General features: G+C 38.2%; 1 protein-coding gene across 2 annotated transcripts in view; it reads left to right on the top strand.

Annotated features, from left to right (window-relative positions):
* The first annotated feature begins 1,544 nt into the window (after positions 1-1,544).
* Positions 1,545-20,393, top strand: part of CHM (CHM Rab escort protein) — an 80,244-nt gene continuing 61,395 nt past the window's right edge. For both annotated transcript variants that reach the window (XM_041119088.1, XM_029997089.1), the window contains exons 1-2: positions 1,545-1,636; positions 14,730-14,796. In XM_041119088.1, the coding sequence (XP_040975022.1) occupies positions 1,588-1,636; positions 14,730-14,796 (116 nt within the window). In that variant the 5' untranslated portion in view covers positions 1,545-1,587. The remainder of the gene's footprint in view (positions 1,637-14,729; positions 14,797-20,393) is intronic.

Genomic DNA, 20,393 nt, shown 5'->3' with positions numbered 1-20,393 from the left:
AACAGGCTGCTAGCTGGTTTATTGTTATTATTGATTTAAGGTGTTAAGACTTTAATATAATCATACACAATGAATAATATTAGGAGATTAGTTTAAAGCCATATAAGCCATTAAATGCAAAATAAAAAGCAAAACTTTCTAGAAATTTCCAGTCTATTCTGGCACAGGTATTCTGTGCTAGGTTATTTTGCCTACAGTGCTGTATCTGGCTTTTTTCAAATATGTCTTTTTATTTTTGCTATTCTTTTCACTCAGACTGTTAATACAGGAGGGGCTAACTCTGAAACAGTAGATTCTGTTTTTCACCCCCGATTCCCCCTTCTTTTCTTTGTAAGGTGAAGGAAGAGGCAGAGCAAGGCGAAAGTGTGACTTAAGGCTTCAGAGGAAAAGAAAGAGAGTTAATATTAATTAATGGGTGGAGAAAAATAGAGAGGTTTTAGAATGCCGAGAATGAAGTACAATCCAACGTATAATACAGCTGTTAATTAACAAGGAAGGACGTGAGATTAATGACTAGAAATAGATGAACTAATACCCTTTCTTTTAAAATCTGTCTTCAACATGGTGGATAAAGGAAAGAAACGATCATAGCTGGGGAGTAAGGGGACTTTTTTAAAATAATAAGGGAAATATTTTCTTGGATATATTAATGAAGTGCAGCGATCGATGAGATTGAACAGACAAGAGAAATGGTTTTGGAAACACTGCATATGCAGGAGGAAATAACAAAAATTAAATCAGTTGCGAGTTACTGAAGAAACTGGTCATCCAAGAAACTTCAGTGGAATCGACACATAAATTGTACAAAAAATACGGGTGTTTGCACTGAAGTATTTTGCATTTTAAGTAAGCGGGTGGAATGCAGTCACGTTATCGTATTTCAAGAGTTTACCGATCGATGCTGTGAGCTCGTGTGCGTTCACCGCTGTTCCCCACAACATTCCTGTACCCAGGTCAAGGGCTCGTTCGCTGGGTCAGCAGAGCACTGGATGGGTAGGAAACGGGGTGGATGATCAGACGGAGAGCGGATGGCGGGTCACGCTGGCTGCCTGCGAGGAGCGGAGCACCACGGCCGTCGGTCCTCCCGCTTCACGCCTCCGCCCGTGACCCGGCGGAGGGGACGACCTCTGCCTGCGGCGTGTCCGACATCGGCCCGGACGGACCCTCGGTGCGCCGGTCAGAAAGACCGAGCCGGGCTGGAGGAGTGGGCCAGCGGGGACCGCCGGGGACGGAGCGAGGACGGAGGCGAAGCCTGGCGCTCGGGCGTGAGGGAGCGGCGAGGGCGGCCGCCGGCGGGGACGAGACCCGGGGCAGCGGCGGTTGTTTTTCACACAAGTGTCTTGCGAAGAGCCGGCCGGAACAGAAGCAGGCTGGCGTTTCCCGCACGCTGGACAGAAGGGCTGTAAAGAGAGAGCGCTCTGTGAGCCCGCGGTGAGATGGAAGCTACGACAGGGCGCCCCGGCGAGGAGTTCCTTCGCGCCCAGAACTACATCTCCCGGCAGCCCCCGCGAGCGGCGGCCGGAAGTGCCTGCCGGCGGCACCCTCCGTTTCCGCCAGCGCCGGCCACGTGACGGTGCCCCTCCCAAGATGGCGGACAACCTGCCCTCTGAGTTTGATGTGGTGGTGATAGGGACCGGTAGGAGACGGCGCGGCGGCGGCGGGTTGCTCTGCGGCTGCTGTGGCGGGGGCCGGGCGGGTGGTGTCGAGGTGCCGGTGCTCGAGAGGGGGCAGCGGGGAGGCGCGGGGCAGAGCTGGCGGCTGAGGGCGGCGGGGCGGCGGCGGCGGCGGCTGGGGGGGTCCTGGGGCTGCGTGTGGCTGCCGAGGGTACCTGCCTGCCGAGGGTACCTGCCTGCCGAGGGTACCTGCCTGCCGAGGGTACCTGCCTGCCGAGGGTACCTGCGTGGACAGCGCTGCGCCGCTCTCCCGGGGACTCGCAGGCCGCCCTGGGGTTGCTAGTAAGACGTCAGTGTCAAGATTTGCTTAGAAATAGAGGCGGCACGGAGGTACCTGTGGTGCGGGGCTTGAACTGGGAGGGGGATCTCCATGAACCCCGACCCTGCGAGCCGGGAGCCGGTCAGGCGCGCCTCCTGCCCCTGCACACCGAAGATCAAGCGCTCCTTTGGTACTCCGTAAAGCCTTCTCTGACTCTGCCACCCTTGGCAGCCCTCTTTCCTGAAATACCTTCCTGCTGGTCGAGTTTACTTGTATGCACTGAGAATAGTTCTGAGGAGCTAAATTCCATGTTCTTGCAGTATGTGTATGGTATATGCCAATAATATCTTCTTTTTTAATTTATCCTATAATACAAGAACTCTTAAAAGTTTTTTCTGATCTCTATGCCTGCTTACAAATAACCCAAAACTTTTTTTTTTTTTTTTTTGGAGTCATTAAAGTGTATTTCTCAGTATATGAACAAACATAAAGTTGAATGATTGCACATATCAGAGATTTAACTCTGAACTTTCTGGAACTGCCTGCACTTTCTATACCCTGTACAAGTTCATCCTGTTGCCTGTGAAGGTGAATAATGATGCAGATCTTGAGTGTCTCACTGAAACATACCACAACACTGTAACTACAAGACAAATTCTGAAATATTACTTCAGAAGTAAGATGTTTGCTGCTTGCGTATCGTAATAATCTTTAAGTATTGAAATAGACTTCTGTTTTGTAGAACCCAGTGACAGTGGCCTGGTTTGAACAGGTCTTGATAAGCCCCCCACCTTAAATTCAGCGTTGAGCTAGTCTTAAAATGTTCAAAATACATTACCGTTTATAGGTCCCAAATTTACAGTCAAATTTTTTTTGCATTTATGAAGATCTCCCATGATCAGCTCAGGATGTTGATTGGAGCACAAAAGGGAAGACAATGTTACTGTTTTCCGTGTGAAACAAGGAACTATGTTTTTGGAGTTCATTAATAGGTCAAATTGTGTCCTTCAGATTTAAGATTACTTTCCTAGCAATTTGAAATAGAATGGGTGAGTTTCTTAATGTAATTGCTGTTTTCAATGTTTACCAAAAAAAGCAATCCCCTTACAGTGTATGTGTAGTTGCTCAAAGGATTTCTGATTTAGTTCTGGAGTTTGTGAGAGATTATAAACGTACATTGTCCCCCTTGTTGACTGTTTCTACTAAAAATGCAAAATTGAAATTCTTGAGCAAATTAAGAGATCACTTCTCTGTTCTTAACCCTGTTGTATGGAGTGGGAGCCCTACTAATGAATCTGACATTTTCATATGTGTTCAGATTTATGCATATTTTGAGCATATGAGAAGAATGGTAAATAACGAAAGGCTAAAGTACCAAGCTAAAGGGTGAAATTTTAAAAATTATGTAACTTCTGTGGTTTTTGAGGGTAATTCATTCTTTACTGCCGTGAGAAAATTAGTATTTATGTAGATGATGCGGTGATGTAGAAGATTAAGGGAAACTCGGAGGTTTATAAAATTAATATTAATGCTTGGCTATTTAGCTATTCTAGCTACTAAGGAAACTAGGAGGTGAAAATAGTAGGAGTAGGAGTAGCTTTTCTAGCTACTAAGGAAGCTAGTGAAGGTGTTACCTCTTTAAAAGAGCTGATTATAACTTACATAAATAAGACTTCATCTTTTCATGATTCCAGTGGAAGTGTAAAAACCTGCTGCCAAAATTTTCTTCTGGAGGTTTTGTAATTTTTGTTAAAAGTAGAATGTAGTGCAGCTAGCTCTGGCAACCCTTGTGCTGAGGGGTCTCACGGGCACAGAGTGCAGGCCAAGGGCATCACTCGGGCAGTGGCAGCCTAGTCTTGTGTGCTGTTTTTCATGGCCCATGGTATGTTGTGCTTTCTGGATGTGTGTGTTAAGTAATACCAGGCTGCTCATCGCATGGGAGTGGTGGTTGGTGGTAGGATATCACAGATGGAAGAGATTGTGCATGCCTAGCCACACTATTAGAAGAATTCACCTGAAATTGGCAGTTCACCAGCAAAGGCACTTTTGGCTGAACTGTCTGTGCCGCTGAGAGTTTGTCACGCGACACCCATCAAATAAAATCTTCCCGGCTTTGGAATGATCGTGTAATATTAGAGCTTTGATGTTGGGGGAAGGAAATTCCTTGAGCTAAATTCTTCCTCTGAAATATTGCTGTATTTGGTGGTGGTGGTGTGGATTTGTATTAAAGGATGTGTTTTTGCCCACCTGTAGAAAGTACTGCTCTAACTAATTTCAAGATTTTCAGAATTCTGCATTTTAGGAATTATTTTGTCTTTTCTTTGCATTTTTTTTTACTAAGAACATACGTAAATGGTGACTAACACTGTTGACTGACTGGTTTGGTTTTTTGTTTTAAATCTGTATTAAATTACTCAGTATGGAAGATTATTCAAAGTAAAACTTTCATCTGTCTTCTCTTCTGGGAAATGACTCCAGAGGGAATATTTTAGCCTTGTCTTTAACTCTCTGTGCTAATGCTGTGAGTGTATCTATGGATATTTAATTGTTGTAATAACTAGAATGTTTGTGTTAATGATCTTTTTAACTGCATAGTAGTAATTGCATTCTTTTCTGCGTGTGTGGCCTTTTTCTGGTTTTATAATTTGTGCATCTGTTAATTTTAGTAATTAGATTGAGTAGTAACATTAGATTTGAATTTGTTTTTATTTCAGGCTCATTTAACTGTTTCCCTGTAGTAAGCTTAATGAAAATGGAACCTCACACTAAATTTTAGTCATCAGTGCTCCATTTAACATTTAAGTTCAATTACTTCATCAATATTTCTATGGGAAAAGTAAATTCGCTTATTGAAGAAACTACTTTTCCTTAACCCAGATTAAACATTTTCTTGCGTGGGCAAGTTTAGAGCAAGATGCATGTGTAGTACAAAACTGCTAGTCCTGGTGGGTTCAGCAGCAAAAGTTTCACTGCTATCAAGGAATTTATATCCATAGTTATAAAAAAAGCTAGATTATCATGACATCAAATTGGTGGGCATATCTTGAGATTTTCCATGGCAACACAATATGAGAATTAAAGCTGTTACGCTGTTGTTCTTTTGTTCTACCCCCTTTTTTGTCACAGTGTTGGAAGTCATTCTTTCCTCCCCCCACCTCCTCCCCAGCCTCTCACACCCCTGCTTTCCTGCTTTTTGAATATAGTACTACAGTCAAGTTACCCACTAACCATACAGGAATGGGTTTATTGGATGATTCTCTGCCAAAGCAGATATTATGCAATATCATCAATCCTCAAAGCAATGAATACCATATTCTGGTATTTTGGAAGGTCTGTTCTTTGGAAAGCGGTGTTCAGTGACTTTTATTTGTCTAAAAGCCTGTAGGATCTAGGTTTGGAGAGCTGATCTAAGTGCTTGCTTGAGGAATTCAAGGTGGGCATTAGTCATGTTCCTTTAAGTGAGTTCATTATTGGTAAGCTTTTGTGAGGTCAACTTTTAAATTAGTGCAGGCATTAAAATGGTAGTACCTTTATGGCAAGAGGCAACATTATGAGTTCTTAGATAAATATTTATCTCAAACAACAGGCATCTGTTTGAGAGTGACACTCAGAGGTAGGAGTCAATGGCAGAGCTTTTGTCTTTAGGCAGTTGTCAAACAGGAAAATTCATAGGCAAAACATTCAGCAATGTTGAATTTGTGGCAGAAACCACTGTACGTGCAAAGATTTGCAACATGGCTGCCCATATTTATAAGTGGTGTGGATAAGGATGCAGGGTCATGATTACCTTTGAATTTCTTCAGTTGATTGGATTATATTCAGTCCTAACTTCTTAAACTTGTCTCTGATACTCCAGAGGGCCTGTATTAACTGCTGGTGAAGTTGTAAAATAAAGGATACGGCTCTTTAAAAGGTGGTTGTATTCACAAGTTTGTCTGCCAGTAATTCTAATTTTTTTCTAAAAAGGAGTTATTCTTTATAAAAGCAGTCACAGTAAATTTTCTAGTTCTATGCAATTTTCTTTCCATTCTGGTTTTCAGTGGTTATAAATAACACATGAAATGACTTTCAAGGTAGAAAGCAGGAATCCATTTTGAAATATTCTATAAAATAAAGAGTGATTTATGGTTTCATATGATTTTGGCTGAAAGCACTCGGGCTTTGCCAGGTCATCAAAGTCCTGTCAGGAGAATCTATTATTTATTGTTCGATATGCTGGGAGTGGTGTAAGTACTTAATGTTTATCTTATGTAAGTACAGTGTTAGGAAAAATCACTTCCAGATACTAATACAACTAATACAACAAAAAACTAACCTAAATATTATAGATGTGAATTACAAAGTTAACATTGAAGATTGATTAAAAAAAAAAATTGCAAAACAAGTAATTCCTAATGTTTTTATTGTTGCAGGATATCTTGAGGATGTGCCTAAAATATTTTCTAATTCATCTTCTGGGCTGATATTTTGGTTACATTATCATATAAGTATACAGTCTTCAGTTTACATTAGCAGCTATTTAGAGTTTTGCAACAAAAGCTAGATTGAAAACCAGCTGAAGATGGATTTTTTTTTTTATGTCAGTGGTCATTGTGGACTAATACAGTGGTACTGACTTGTAATGTTGATGTCTGGAAGGAGGAAATAGACCCATATTATTATTACAATTTGTAAATAAGTCATTACCTGTCCATGTAAATGTCAAACAAAATGAACACTGACTCACCGTTTTTTCCCCTACCCCCCTTTATTTTTTTCATATTCTCCAAGCATAAACATACCTTTATGTTCTTAGTGACTTTTTTTGAACTTGACCTAAAAATTGAGGGGTGGTTTTCTGGCATGCCTTCTATTCTGATTTTTTTTTGTGTAGCAGAGGTGCTGTGATAGCCTTCTTGGAGGCCTGGACTCCTGCTGATATCTCAGATAGGATTCTTTCCCAGATACTGTGCAATGTCCCTTGCTGCTCTTGTAAGAAAAGTCATTATTTTGTGAACCTTTTGTTGTCCTTCTCCGCCTGCTAGTATTCTTTGGGTTTTCCGGATTATATTGCTGATCTTACAAAATAAGAGACACTAGTACTCCTGTGATCCTACTGTCAAAATATAGAGTATGTCATTTGCATATCAGAGTGAAAAAGTCCTTTAGAAAAAGTCTTGGCAAGATACTTTGAAATTCTAGTCTGAATCAGGAGTAATCGAAAAGGCATATTTGTCTATCGCCAGTAGAAAATGTCATTCCACTGTTTGGAGAATGGTTATAAAGCTGGTAATTCAGTCCTGCAAGAACTCATCTCTTTTTAAGTCACTGGTGCACTGAGGTTGCTCTAGCGCCAACCAAAGCATTTTGTAAGAGTCTCTGTTGGTACACAGACAACTATATGGAATTACTAATGTAGGAGAAGAAACTTTTTACTTTTTAAATCTCCTTTTATGAAATGTTTAAAAATTTATAGGGAGCAAGGAGAGCAAGCTATCCTCCCGTAGGGAGCTGGAAAAGGAAGTGAAAGTATTAGAAGACTTGGGTAAAAATAAAACTTAGTGTGTGTCTTGCTCTACAGATATTTTAATGTATGTGCTTTGCTTTTTCTTTACCTGCTGCTATTGGTTGTAAAACAAAGATTAGACTCATAGCTGTAGTATGTGCTAGAGGAGTCTACTTACAAACCCTCTTTATTCAATGCAATTTTATTTTTTTTCTTCTGGATTTTACCTGTTGTCTTCCTTAATAGAAGTGATTTAAGGAGATGTACTTATATAGATAACATTTGTTTCTATAAAAGTACACAAATTTGATATTTCTTCGAAAATTGCCGTTCCCCTGGAAGGTAGCCCTCTAATTGTGAAAAGTAAAGCTGCTGTTCCTTTCCAGTAAATAGAATTCCTCACCTTGAAGTAATCTGCTTGCACCTGTAGTTCAAAAAGCAGTCTGCCAAATTGGGTATTAGTTTTTTAACCTGTTACCTTGATTCTGTGTCTTAGACATGCCATGAGCAAAATGTTTAGATACGGTAGAACTTTGCCATAAAAAGACAACATGACTCATCCAGTGATAAAATTTTTCTGTAAGTGTTTAATAAGCTAAAATTGCCTTGTATTGTTACTGTTGTCTAGATCTCATATATGTTCATTTTTCTGATACCTTTGATGTTCATTTTCCTGGGCTGTTATGACTTGGAGCCAAATTCAGAAAGTGCATTCTCTTACTGAGGTGTTTTTTTTTTTCTCCCCCCTCATCAGAGAACACTGCTGGGTTTGAGCATGATTTTTAGTAACAAGTTGAATTTTTATTTGGAGCATAAGTGTCTGCTTTTGTTCCTTTTCTAAATAATGTTTATTTGCACCAACTGTGAGATTCAGTACATTCCATTTGCATGTTCATCTGATGGTACACAGATGACTATATGGAATTACTGATTTAGGAGAAGAAACTTGTGGCTCCTTCCTTGACCAGTTATGATTTCTTACTTGTCTTAGGGGGTTGCAATTTCTGAGCCACCACCATATTCTGTAATGCAGAAATATTTTCTGATATTGTTCTGCAATACAAGCATATAATAAAATTAATCAAACCTATTATCAGTTTTAATTAGCTAGCTTTAACTTAAAATATTTTATACAGTAATTATTTCAACTTTGTTTGCGATTAAATTATAAAATGCCTTTTAAGTTCTACATATACCAAAAACATACCATAAAGATTGTGTAGTGAGCTTCTCCAGAGTCAGCTGCTCTGCTCTTCTTAGAAGTTTGGATACAAACAAAATTTATTGCAGTTGGTCAACTGACTGACTCCAGAAGATTGTTTTGAAATTGTCTATGTTCCAGCATTTTTAATATATTTCCCTTCAACATTTTATATTATGAAAAAGCCACTTGTGATTTATTTAGTAGATACAGTGAAGCAAATTAAACATTTAAACCTTTTCAAGATGAATCTTGTGTAATTCAGTAAAAGCTTATCAGCTGGATGACTGGGAAACAGTTTACAGTGAACAACTCAGGAACCAAGATGCTTCCACACATATGAAGCTGTTTAGTTTATAAATTGCTTGGGGCAGTGAATATATCCATTTAAAATCACTTGAAGAGGCAGTGCATCATTATAACATTATGTATAGCTGCTAATCAGAAGAGACACAATGTGTAAGCCTGAAATTAATTTTTGATTACAGAGAGGTGAATTATAACTTTTCATTATTTTGTAAAGCTTTTAAAATCAGTTGGCTTTTAAAGCTGAAGAAAAGAGTTTTCTAGCTTAGCAGCTATCTCTAATTTTAATTTTGCTGTGTTGAAACTAAAAGTAAAATTGGTGTCTTGGTAACTGTATATAATGTGTAGCTAATTCCTTTATTTCTTGCTTATTTACTTGTAAAACACATTATTCTTGAAAATAGAAGTATGGCTGATTTCGCTTCGTAGGGAAGGTCCAAAAATTCATAATGGAGGTTATCCTGGTCAGAGGTTGCTGGAAACAACCAGATGTAGACTTAAAGGTCAGCTTGCTGCAGCCACATCTGTAAGATTTATTGAGATTAATCTGCCTCTTATGTATCCAAGAAGGCTATAATAGAGATAGTGCTTAGACAGCTGGCGGTGAAAACTAATGCTATCAAAAGTGGACTGTATTCTTCATAAGATTGTCATGAACCTAGTGTTTATACTGTCTGCTTGCTGGGTTACTTCATTCTGGCGCTGCAACTTTATGATGTAGTCCTGGAATCTCACACAGCAGTTTCCAATGCGTTACACAGCTGGAGAGACAGAAGAGTTTGTAGGACTAACTTCAGTTTCTACATGCTGAAGTGAGCTATGCCACCATGTTTGCTGGTCTAGTTAGAGCCAGCTTGTTACAATTTAATCTGCTTGCCATTTTTTTCAGTATCTTTCCGACAGCATGCAAGAAGTCCAAACACAGAAGGGCAAGTATGTAGTCAGCACTCTTCCTCAGCCAATACTAGAAGGACTTAGAAGTTGGTTCACTTTGACTTTGCACTTGTATTTCAATGAGGCAGTGTCACAGATTCATACGAATGCATCGCTTTCTGGATAGGTGTCAAGAAGTACCTATGAAATTCTACCTATTAAAACATGTTAGTGACCCAGAGATCACTAATGAGTAAAATCTCTAATTTTGTACTTATTTTTATATCTGTCTGCAGATGTAATGTCCTACTTCATTGAAATTTTAAATTAATGCTTCCTTGAGAAGGCCAGAGAGGCTAATTTACCTAATACTGCATCTGATAAATGGAGGTTAGTAAGTGGAGAAGGAAGGCAATGGCTTTAAGGAATGATGATAGAGATTTCAGCTGGTACTGATCAGTCCTCCTTCATGAAGGAAAACTCTTTATCTTTGTTTTTCCTGGTAAGAGAAATGAGGTGCAGGACAATTTAACATAATTCAAATACTTCGTGTGTAAGCATTCTAAAGGGGGGGTATGAAAGGGCCAGGAAGCACAGAAAGTGGTTATACTTCTTGATAACAAGCACTGCTATTTCTGAATTGATTTCTGCCTCAAATATGGAGAACTTCTGAGTCAGCATACTAAATTGATACAAGAATTGTATGGACTCCTTATTCCTCTACATAAATCCCTTTTATGCTGCCAGATGTTTATGTATAACATACTGAAGTCTGGATCTGTTGCTGCTTTCTTGTGGTTGGATCATGCGATTCCTATTCAGACTTCATATTTCCTGCTAATACCATTGCAAATCTAAAAATTGTCTGGATTTGGAACCTTATTGGACAGAATGTTCTTTTGCAATAGCCCTTTTCAGATACAATAAAATGAGATGTGTGCTGCGTTTCACAGTAAGTAATATGCATAATAACTTCGTAGGAAAATGCTGGTTTCTGTTAACTATACCAGAGGGCACATCTCTTGATGATTCAGTAATTTGATTACTGATTTTGATAGCAGTACAATCTTAGAAATTTTTTTTTATAATCTAAAAGGAAATGTAGATTCTCATTTAGATCTTGCTGTTCTTTGACCCAAGTTATTAGATCCAAATCATTACCCAATTGCCTGTTCAAAAACATTAGACATCATGAGTGACACAGGTTATAGTGCTAAATCCTTCATCCCTTAAGCTGGCAAAACCAGAACTTGACTGTTCCCCAAGAGGGATGAGTGGCAGGAAGTGTTAGAATAATCCTTCGTGAGAAAAACAGCTTAGAAACACCCAGCTTTATTTACTCATTAGGCATAAGTGAAACTTCAGAATCAATATTAGGGATATAGCCTTTCCCCTGCAACCACTTGAATTCTGTAATAAATCATTATCTTCAAACCGAACTGTGAGTGACAAGTTTTGGAGTCTGCTCGGCCCTGTAGCTAAGGTCTGAACGTATTTCAAAATTTGAATATAATCCAGCTTAGAGTTTTTAACAAATCGAAGTTCAGAATAGGAAACTGTTTTCAAAGAGGAACAATTTATAAAAAGAATATATTTCTCTGTTATTGAATAATCTGAAGGGTATCTATTTTGCACAACTATGTGAGCATCCTGTAAGAGATAGTTCAGCTTTGTGTGCTGTCATTAAATAAATCTCTACCATTTCTCTAAGGAGGCTTTTCCAAGTTACTTTTTTTTTTCTTGGGTAGAGAGGGACTATCTATAACTATATTATAATGGTCTGTTTACCAGAGCCTTCTTCCTTGGAATAGGCTTTTGTAAAGTAACCATCATACAGTCCAGATCACACGTAGGCGTAACTTGCATTTGTCAAAGCTACCTATTTTCCACGTGCTTTTATTTCTGTTGGAGAAGAGAATTCAGAAACTGGTGCCAAGGCACAGTCTTATTTCTTTGGTTTACCGAGGTTTTGTCACCTAAGAATAAATGGTGTCTTGGTCCATCAAGTTGTTCTAAGAGCCTCTCCAAAAGCTAAAATGCATGGGCCTTGCCTTTCTTACACTTTCTCATTCTATTGCCAGTGGGTACTTGGGGGGCCACAGTATCTTACAAGCAAAGGGTTGGTGAAGAAAATTGATGCCAGCTTTCAAGAGCGAGGAAGCTAATTCAGGGAACAATTTCATCCAAGGTTAATGGAAGAACAGACCTCCAACACAGTATCAATTGGATCAAGCTTAAAGCAATCAGTTATGCCCTAGTAGCTATAACTCCAGTCCTGGTCAGCCAGGCAGCACTGGTGATGTTTTACAGCACTTTCTCGGTGGCTTTTATCAATAAGGAAGGAGAAACAAGGTTCTCAATTCCATTTCTAGAGTAATATTCTCTGTGCCCAAATGAGGGAAAGAAAACCTTTTTCAGGAACTGCAAACAAAATAGTAGTTGTAGATTCTATTTGAGATAGTTTATAGATGGAGAGAAATGAACGTATATATAAACACTTTCGGAGGACAGCTGAATGTGGAGTTGCTTTCACACAATAAGGCTGTGTGCATCCAGGATCTTGTGACAGTCCTGAAGTGTGTGCTGCAGTTACATATTTTCTCCTTGTCTCTTTGTTCAGAATGGTCTGTGTTTTGAGTTCTTCAAAAAATTCAACTCCATAGACTATTGGCCTTTCTAGGCTGTGGAACGACTGTCCCAGGAACCGATAAGATTGTTCATCCCTCTTTCTACCCCCAGAGATTAATTCCATGATAAGTCTTCGCTTGCTGTGGAAGGTCAGCAATGCAAAACTATTGTAACTTTTTCTGTTTTATCAATTCAGAAAGGGATTTTCTTTTTTCTAATCATGAAAATATTAAGTGTTAAAAATGGAAAATTTGCAGGGAAGTTTTACCTATTTTCCTGGAAAATTTGTCACGCCTGTCTTAAACCTCTTTCCATGTATTGATACAAATATTTGTACTTTTGGACTGTCAACACCATAATGGAACTGATCTGCCAAAAACTGCCTACCCACTTCATGTGGAAGGAGGTCAGGAATGGCCGAAGATAGGGATAGAGAGGTTGAACCTCTTTATTTTGATGGTTGTGTTTGCCTTTGCTGGCTTAAAGAGTTCATGAAACTATGTCTCGTGTATCTAAGTCCTGCTAGGTATTTTCTAGACTGCATTTCTGGTTCTAGAATTAATAAAGACTGGCTCAACCATTTAAAATTATTTGTTCTGTCTCTGTGAGTACTAAATTGTACTTAATATCCCATTAAAGTCTAACAGCTTCTTACTCTAGGTGAGTGAAAACTGATACATTACAAATAGTAAACAGTTGTCCAGTAACCTTTCACATGTTGCATTATGTGTTTTAAATGAGTCATGAGATTGGCAGCATGATGACCTTTTATTTGTTTGTGAAGGCAATATTCTCTCTGAGGAAATAGACAACTGCAGGCCTGAAATTCTCATGAAGATGATGTTTGGTGTGAAGCTAGCCAAAGAAGTTTGTGCCCTACCACAGCTGCTTTTTCCACTTTCAGTTCTGTCTCTCTCCAGTTGTAGTAGTACAGCTGTTTCTGGTGCTGCGCTGTAAATCAGATCAGTGAAACACTCTTTGCTTTGTTTAATCTCATTCCTTAATTGAATACGTAGCTTAAGTGTCTCCTAATACCAGTCCCTTAGAATTTTAATCGCTTTTACTGAATTACCTGCTTAAACAGCCAATAGATCATTTAAAAAGAGATTTCAGCAAAGCTAGTGCCATCGTGCTTTTTAGATAGCAAGCTATACTTCTTTTCTGAATCTAGTCAGAAATCCAAGTCATCTAACTGTGCATGTAAAAATCTGGTGAGTGGGAGTAGAAGTTAGAGAACAGCCTCATTTATTTATTAAACTTCTAATTGAGATCATGTGCCATTCCAAGCAGGCATTGCTGGTAGAGAACTATCACTAGCCTTTTGGTTTTGGGTTGTTTTTTTTTTAACTACATATCTTTTCTAAATATGGTGAAAACATTCTGATTTGACAGAGCGTAATTTCATGACATGGGAGATATTGATAGGGATACCACTTTAACAGCAACCATCTTGCATTCTTTCTGCCCCTAACACTACCCTTAAATGTGAAGTGAAAGTACACCCGTGCTGTTAGTTTAGCTTTTCTGTTTACACTCAGGTCTTGGTCTGCATGCAGAATTTTGAGTGTGCTCCTGTACACTCTTTTGGAGCAAACCAATTAGTTCAGTCGGAAACAAAGTCCAGATACAGTTCTGAGACCTGTTCACACTAGAGTTGTTTGGCATCTGATGATGTGGAGGAGAGAGCACCAGGCAGGACTCTGCTGTACGCAGTCGTTTAATGGCATCCCAACAGATTTATACCCTCACACTTTCTGATGCATCCTTGGACAATATACGAGGGCATGCAGCATTTACCATAAATTTCTTAATTTTAAAATACCATTTTAATGGCTTGTTACACAGTCTATACATTATGTCAGACACTTTGAAGTGAACAAAAAGAACACAAAAATGCCCTCAAATAATACCTGTCTGTATCAGGAGGGATATAGTTACAGAGCATCGCATTAAAATTTGGATACCGAGCTGGCAAGTGCTCAGTCTGTTTATGATAACAAGGTGTCTAGAGAATTCACTGGTGACAAGCTTTAACTCAGAGGTAGAAGTGTTTGCAAGTGACATGTGCCATACAATTATTAAAAAAAAAAAAAGTGTTACATTCAAGAGGGTTATAGAAAAATGTTAATGAACACAAAATAGTGTTCGTTATTTTAGTAGCATAAGAGTATTAAAAATTTCAGTGACTCATATTGTAAACTTTCTTTTGTTTGAATTGCCTGTTTCTGACCAAGTTCTAACTTGATTTCATTTTTTAATATGTCTTAGCATACTAAGTTCTAAAAATTGCGTGTGTTCTTACAGGTTTGCCTGAATCTATTATTGCAGCGGCATGTGCCAGGAGTGGCCAGAGAGTTCTTCATGTTGATTCGTAAGTTACTCCAATAATTTTCCTTTTCAGGAGTTAAACTGGCTAGAAGTACATCTGTGTCTTTGTCAGTGTGCCCTTCAGGACACTGACTGACTGTGTTTTGTGTTCATCTGGCATCTAGTAATCGTACGCTTCTGTCTCTACCTTATTTTTGGGGTGTTATTTCCATCAACAGAACAGGCTATTTTTGCATCCTAGGTCAGTAATTTGGAACATAAGTGGTGTGGTCAAGGATGCTGCTGATGGCTCCTTCTTTCGTATAGACAGGAATGGTTACAGGTTTAGTGCCCTTCATTATCATTCCTGACAGCAATTATCCCATTTTGGTTTTGTGAGAATTTTTACCTGAGCCATTATCATTTAATGACAAAATGTTTTACTAGTATCTCACTTGTGTCAGTTCTCAATGCCTAGAGAAGATAAAAGTATTTTTGCATTTTAATTGTTACCAGAATGAAGACAAGTAAAATCTGGCTGATAAGGCAGGAGATGAACACAGCACTCTTCTTCCTTTGCTGTCTTCTCTCTACCCCATGCTAAATCAGTTTGTAAGAAGACTACAGAATACCACTGAAATCAGTTGTTTCAAAAAGTACTTCTGTTGCACTTTGAAATAGAAGGATTTGCTGAAGCACTTGGAGTAGCATATTTCATGCATCCTTTTAAGAGATTAACGTTTCATTTTACTTCCCTTTACCAATTAGCCAAAGTTAATCTTTTTTTTAAATCCTGTGTAACTATACACTACAATGCACGCTGGTTTTTAGAAAAAAAATTAGGATCTTTGAACCTTGGCTTATTTGTACCCCCGCTCAGCAAAATTTAGTAGCATGACTCAAGTCTAGAATTCTAGTTTCTGAGGCAAGCTTGAGATCAAATGCTGGAGCCTGAGCCGACCAAGACAAACTCTTAAAATACCCCTCTCTCCCATCTAACACTTTAAAACTCTAAATTTTCTCATCACTCTGTTGAGGTGATCAGTCATTACTAAGCAGCTTTTGAGGCTGCTTTACTGTCTGTGTTTTTCTAGAAGGTAACAAATGTAGTGTATTTCATGAGATTTCTGTGCTAGACACCTGCACTGTGCCTGCTGTAGTTCATTATGTGAGATCAAGGTACAATTGTACACTTTTTTTGGTTTGTTGTTTTTTTTTTGGCAGCATTGCCACTGATCTTGATTGTAGCTGGCTCCTGTCCCCTTGGTACCTTTTCAGTCCCATTGTTAGTGCAGTTATGCAATTTGCTGGGCTAATACAGTTTTGGGAGAGGGTCATAAGCAGGAAGCAAGGACTACCTAAGCAGCACTGCTGCTGCTAAATGTTGCCATAGTCTAAAATGCATAATAATTTTCTAAGGTTAAACAAATTTCTGCACTTCAGCTTGGTAAATATTTGTGTGTGCAACCAAAGTGGATAATTTGGCAAAATTTGATCTGAAGTGGGGGTGGGAATATCTTACGTGTTTACCTGTAAAATCATAACTGTTAATAACCAGTAAAAGTCTTATGTGGAGACTAGTTTCAGGCAACCTGTTACGTCTCTAGCTGATACCTGCTGGATGTCGGCAGAGAAGCGTGACAGGTGTTTTTGAGGTGGTGGTAGCAGCAAGAGTGCTGTGAGCTTAGATGCTGTGGTTGTTAGTACTCGTTTGCCAAAAATTATGAGGTTGGCATAGTGTTTTATTTTTACATCATATCTTTGAGCTATTGCCTTTCTATGAAAATACTTTTGATGTGCACCTGTGTGTTCAGCACCTAGGTTTAGAGACTTTTCCCAGAGACAGTATACATGTTTTCAGTTTTTCTTGTGTCTTGCACCAAGAGCTTAAAAAGGATATGCTTTCTGCTGTTCATTTTCTCTGAGCATCATCGGTTCAAGATTAAACTTCTGTAATCTCCTTTTGCCTACAGCCCTTCAAAGGACCCATTCATTTTTCAAACATTTATTTCTAATTTGAAATGATAGACAATTTCAAAATTTGCAAGACTAGCTCACTAACTTAGTTGCATGAAATATGATTTGCAATTGCTCAGTTTGCTGTTATACTGCCCACAAAGTCTCTGGCTTCCTCTCTTGGACTGGAGTGAGGACAAGTGATGCACGTCAGTCAGTAATTTTTATCAATAGGAGGGTATTTGGATTAAGAACTCATCTTAATGAATCTTCATGCACTATGGACTACTCTCAAAACCTATGGAAAACTCCTAGAAACTGTAAGGAAAGAAGTCCTTAAATGGGCTAAGGTCATAGTGTTCTACATTACAATGGGATAGTACACAGCAAGGCAGTACTTGATGCTCCATATTTAATGTAACTAATGATTCAGTTGAAACAAAGCCACCTCTTAAGGTTGTAATAATTTTAAAGAAATATGTAACTACATAGTAGTGATACTGAAGTTACTATAAAGACCTGATGCATAATGTATAAGGGTATGTTCATTTCAAACATTTTGGTACAGTAATTCTTAAATTAGGTATTAGATTGCTAACCAAAATATTAAAAAACTTATTTTAGAATAAGCAGATATAGAATGAATAAAATAGTTATGTTTGGATTTTAAGCTTAATGCCTGTATTATTGGTAGACTACTTAGATTTTCTTAAATGAACCACACCCGTTATTTCAATTTTTTGTATTCATTGGCTATCAAAGTCTGTAATAATTGTTAGCCACTGGAACTTTCATTTCTTTTATGCATTCCTATTTTTAGCTATGATGAAGAGCCTTTCAGAAAACTCACAGAAGCAGGCAATTAGAACTGTGGAATACAGATTTTGTTTATTACTGTTTTCACTTAAATATGCTCATTTACATTCACACATGCTTTTGTTTTTATAATGAAAATGAAGGCTTCCACATTTGATTCCTTTCTCCTATGGAGTTATTTTCCAACTCTAGTGCAGGCTAGGGTCAGGGGAAGGTGTTCTCAACGAAGGTGTTTTTCACTCATAGTAATAGTTACCATTATAATTGGTGTGTGTGCTCACTGAACCATGGTCTAGAATCCATATCTTGGCAAAAAAAATAGAAATGTTTATACTGTACAACCCCTTCCCCATAAATAGGGAAGTGTGTCAAGCCATCTGCTTTTCGTGTTTAAGTTAGTACTCTTGCAAAAAAAGCCAACCAAGACCAACAGAAAACCCCCACCTGATGCCGCTTGAATTTTAAGTGAAAAGTTAAGTATTAAAAGCTTGCCAGAGATTAATCTGAATTAAAGCATTTTAATTTTATCTACTATATCTAGTTTAATATACTCATTTCTAGATGAATTTTCAAGTTTCATTTTACTGAGGTAATAGTGTAATTGAAAATTCATCAACAAAACAATATGTTTATGTTCAGAGCATCACTTTTTAACAGTGTATGTTGTTCCCTTCTTAAAGCATCATGAGTTTAAATTTTTTTCAGAGTATAAGAAAATAAGATTCGAGGTTACTGAAATGCTTGTGTTAGGTGTGCTACTTTGATTCATCTTTTGTTCTCTACAAAGGTCTGAGTTAAGTTAGGTACAATATATAGAAAATGTATATGGATGAAGTCTTTGTTTATAGTTTGCTTGCACTCATTACCTTGTGTACATAATTTTATTACTTTTAATCTCCAGCCATGTTTGCATTTATCGTAATATACTGCATAGGTGATTATGGAAGATAGTTTTGAAGTGGCCTATTATAAAATACTAAGTTCTAAGTTTGATTTATAAACACTGTCCAAGTATCGCCATCAACAGTAGCTAATCTTATTCAAAATAGTCACTTCACTGCAGTGTTGCCATAAATTCCTGTAGACTGATTTTAAACTAAAGTTACCTTCTGCCAAATAGTAATTGAAGGAGCTCTATTTCTCTGTGCCAGCTATCTGTCTCAATAAACGTAAAATCTGTGGTTCTTTTCGGAGAGCTACATTTACTGTAGATATTAATGAGCTGTTGACATGTGAAATTTCAAGGATATTTGTGAAATGATTTAGAAAAGTAATTTGCAATTTAAAATGTGGAAATTGGCACTTAGTTTAAACTTGAAGTTGCCAAAGAAAGGTAGATCAAGACTAAAAGTTGATTACTTGAAGTGAATATACTTCCCATACTAATTGTTCGTATGCCTAGGACTTTCTCCTGGTGGTTGCTATGTTTTTACTTTTGGTCCTTTGCTTATTTGCTTCTTATAATTATATATCTATATAGTTATGTACTAGTTTGGTTACTGAGGATGGGGCAGTTAGAGGTGAGGTATGTTTAGCTACATTTTGTATTTGATTTTGAGCATCTAGAATATAACATTTGTAGACTATAGTTTTATTGTGTACATCCTTCCTCATTGACTTAATTATCTTTCCATGTAGAGTTTAATTCAAAGGCAAAGGAGTGTCAAGATGCAGGATTTTAACTCCTGTTTTGTGCCCAGTTTGCTCTGTCTGCTTTTCATGCCTTGCTTCTTGACACTTGGTATCTTTCTTATTTTTTTGACCTTACTTTGCCTGTAGAGTACTTGAGTGTTCCTTTTGTCCAAAATTCTGTTTTATCCAGGTGTCCAAAAGCATGCTGGGCACCCTCCCTGTACCTCCTCCCTCCAAGATATCTGCTTTTGTAGTTTGTTCCACTTCTTGCTAGGCAATCTGTTTCACTTTTTTCAGAACTTGTAAAATACATAATGTAATACAACCTGTGTCTTCATACAGCCCTCTTTTTGATCTTTAACTTCTGTGAAGTGAGGTAGCTGCATCACTACAGCAACCAGCAAGCAAAAAGGTTGCTTCTCAAAGCAGGTCAATTTCTTGCAAGAAAAATAAAGGAACTATTTAATTTTCAGTAGGGAACCCTAGGCGAAAATTCTTAATTCTGGTATCTTTTGACCTTTTTTGAAAAAGATGTTTTTATTTTGTTTTAGGATATGATCTCATAGCAAAGGTATTGGAGAGTAAAACATGGTCTTAACTGGTCCGTGATAATTACCTTTGGTCATGTTCATATCCCAGGACGTAATGTAATGTAGGACAAGTGACTGCCATCATCACCCTTGTATTGAGCTGAAGGATCTCAAGAGCTGTTTGGGTTAAATGCTTCCTCTTGGAAGGCAAGGAAGCATAGTCCACTTCTCACGCCCCTAAAAACGATTACTTTGCCAGAATGGGAATTTTTAATACATGTGACTGTGTACTTAATAGGTAGCACATGAAACTTTATGGGTTTGAACCATAAGTCAATTTGTGTTCAGATCCTTAAAATCGATGTGGCAGTAACTTCCTTTGCAAAAGACAGCTACTCTGATGGTTTGAGACTTCTTTCTGAAAGATCAAATGCAGGACAGACACATACAGGCAGCTCTTGGGAGCAATCAGGAGGCATCAGCAGCTTTTCTTGAGACATCACCAGCTTTGACTGTTATACCATGGCTACTATGACATGGCACTGAGAAGGGCAATCTTCTTAACAGACATAGTCCATGAAATACTTTTCCTGTTCTTAAACATGTTTTAATTGTGTATCTCGTGCTTTCCAAAGTGTTCAATTTCTCAAATTGTAGTCTGTCTTCAAAAGGACATGTTAGATATTCTCTTGGTTTGGATTTCAAGAATGTTAATCAGTTGGAAACA

This window comes from Aquila chrysaetos, chromosome 21 (genome assembly GCF_900496995.4).
Source record: "Aquila chrysaetos chrysaetos chromosome 21, bAquChr1.4, whole genome shotgun sequence".
Taxonomy (NCBI): domain Eukaryota; kingdom Metazoa; phylum Chordata; class Aves; order Accipitriformes; family Accipitridae; genus Aquila; species Aquila chrysaetos.
The sequence above is the reverse complement of the archived record's forward strand: the minus strand, read 5'-3'. Positions and strand labels throughout refer to the sequence as shown.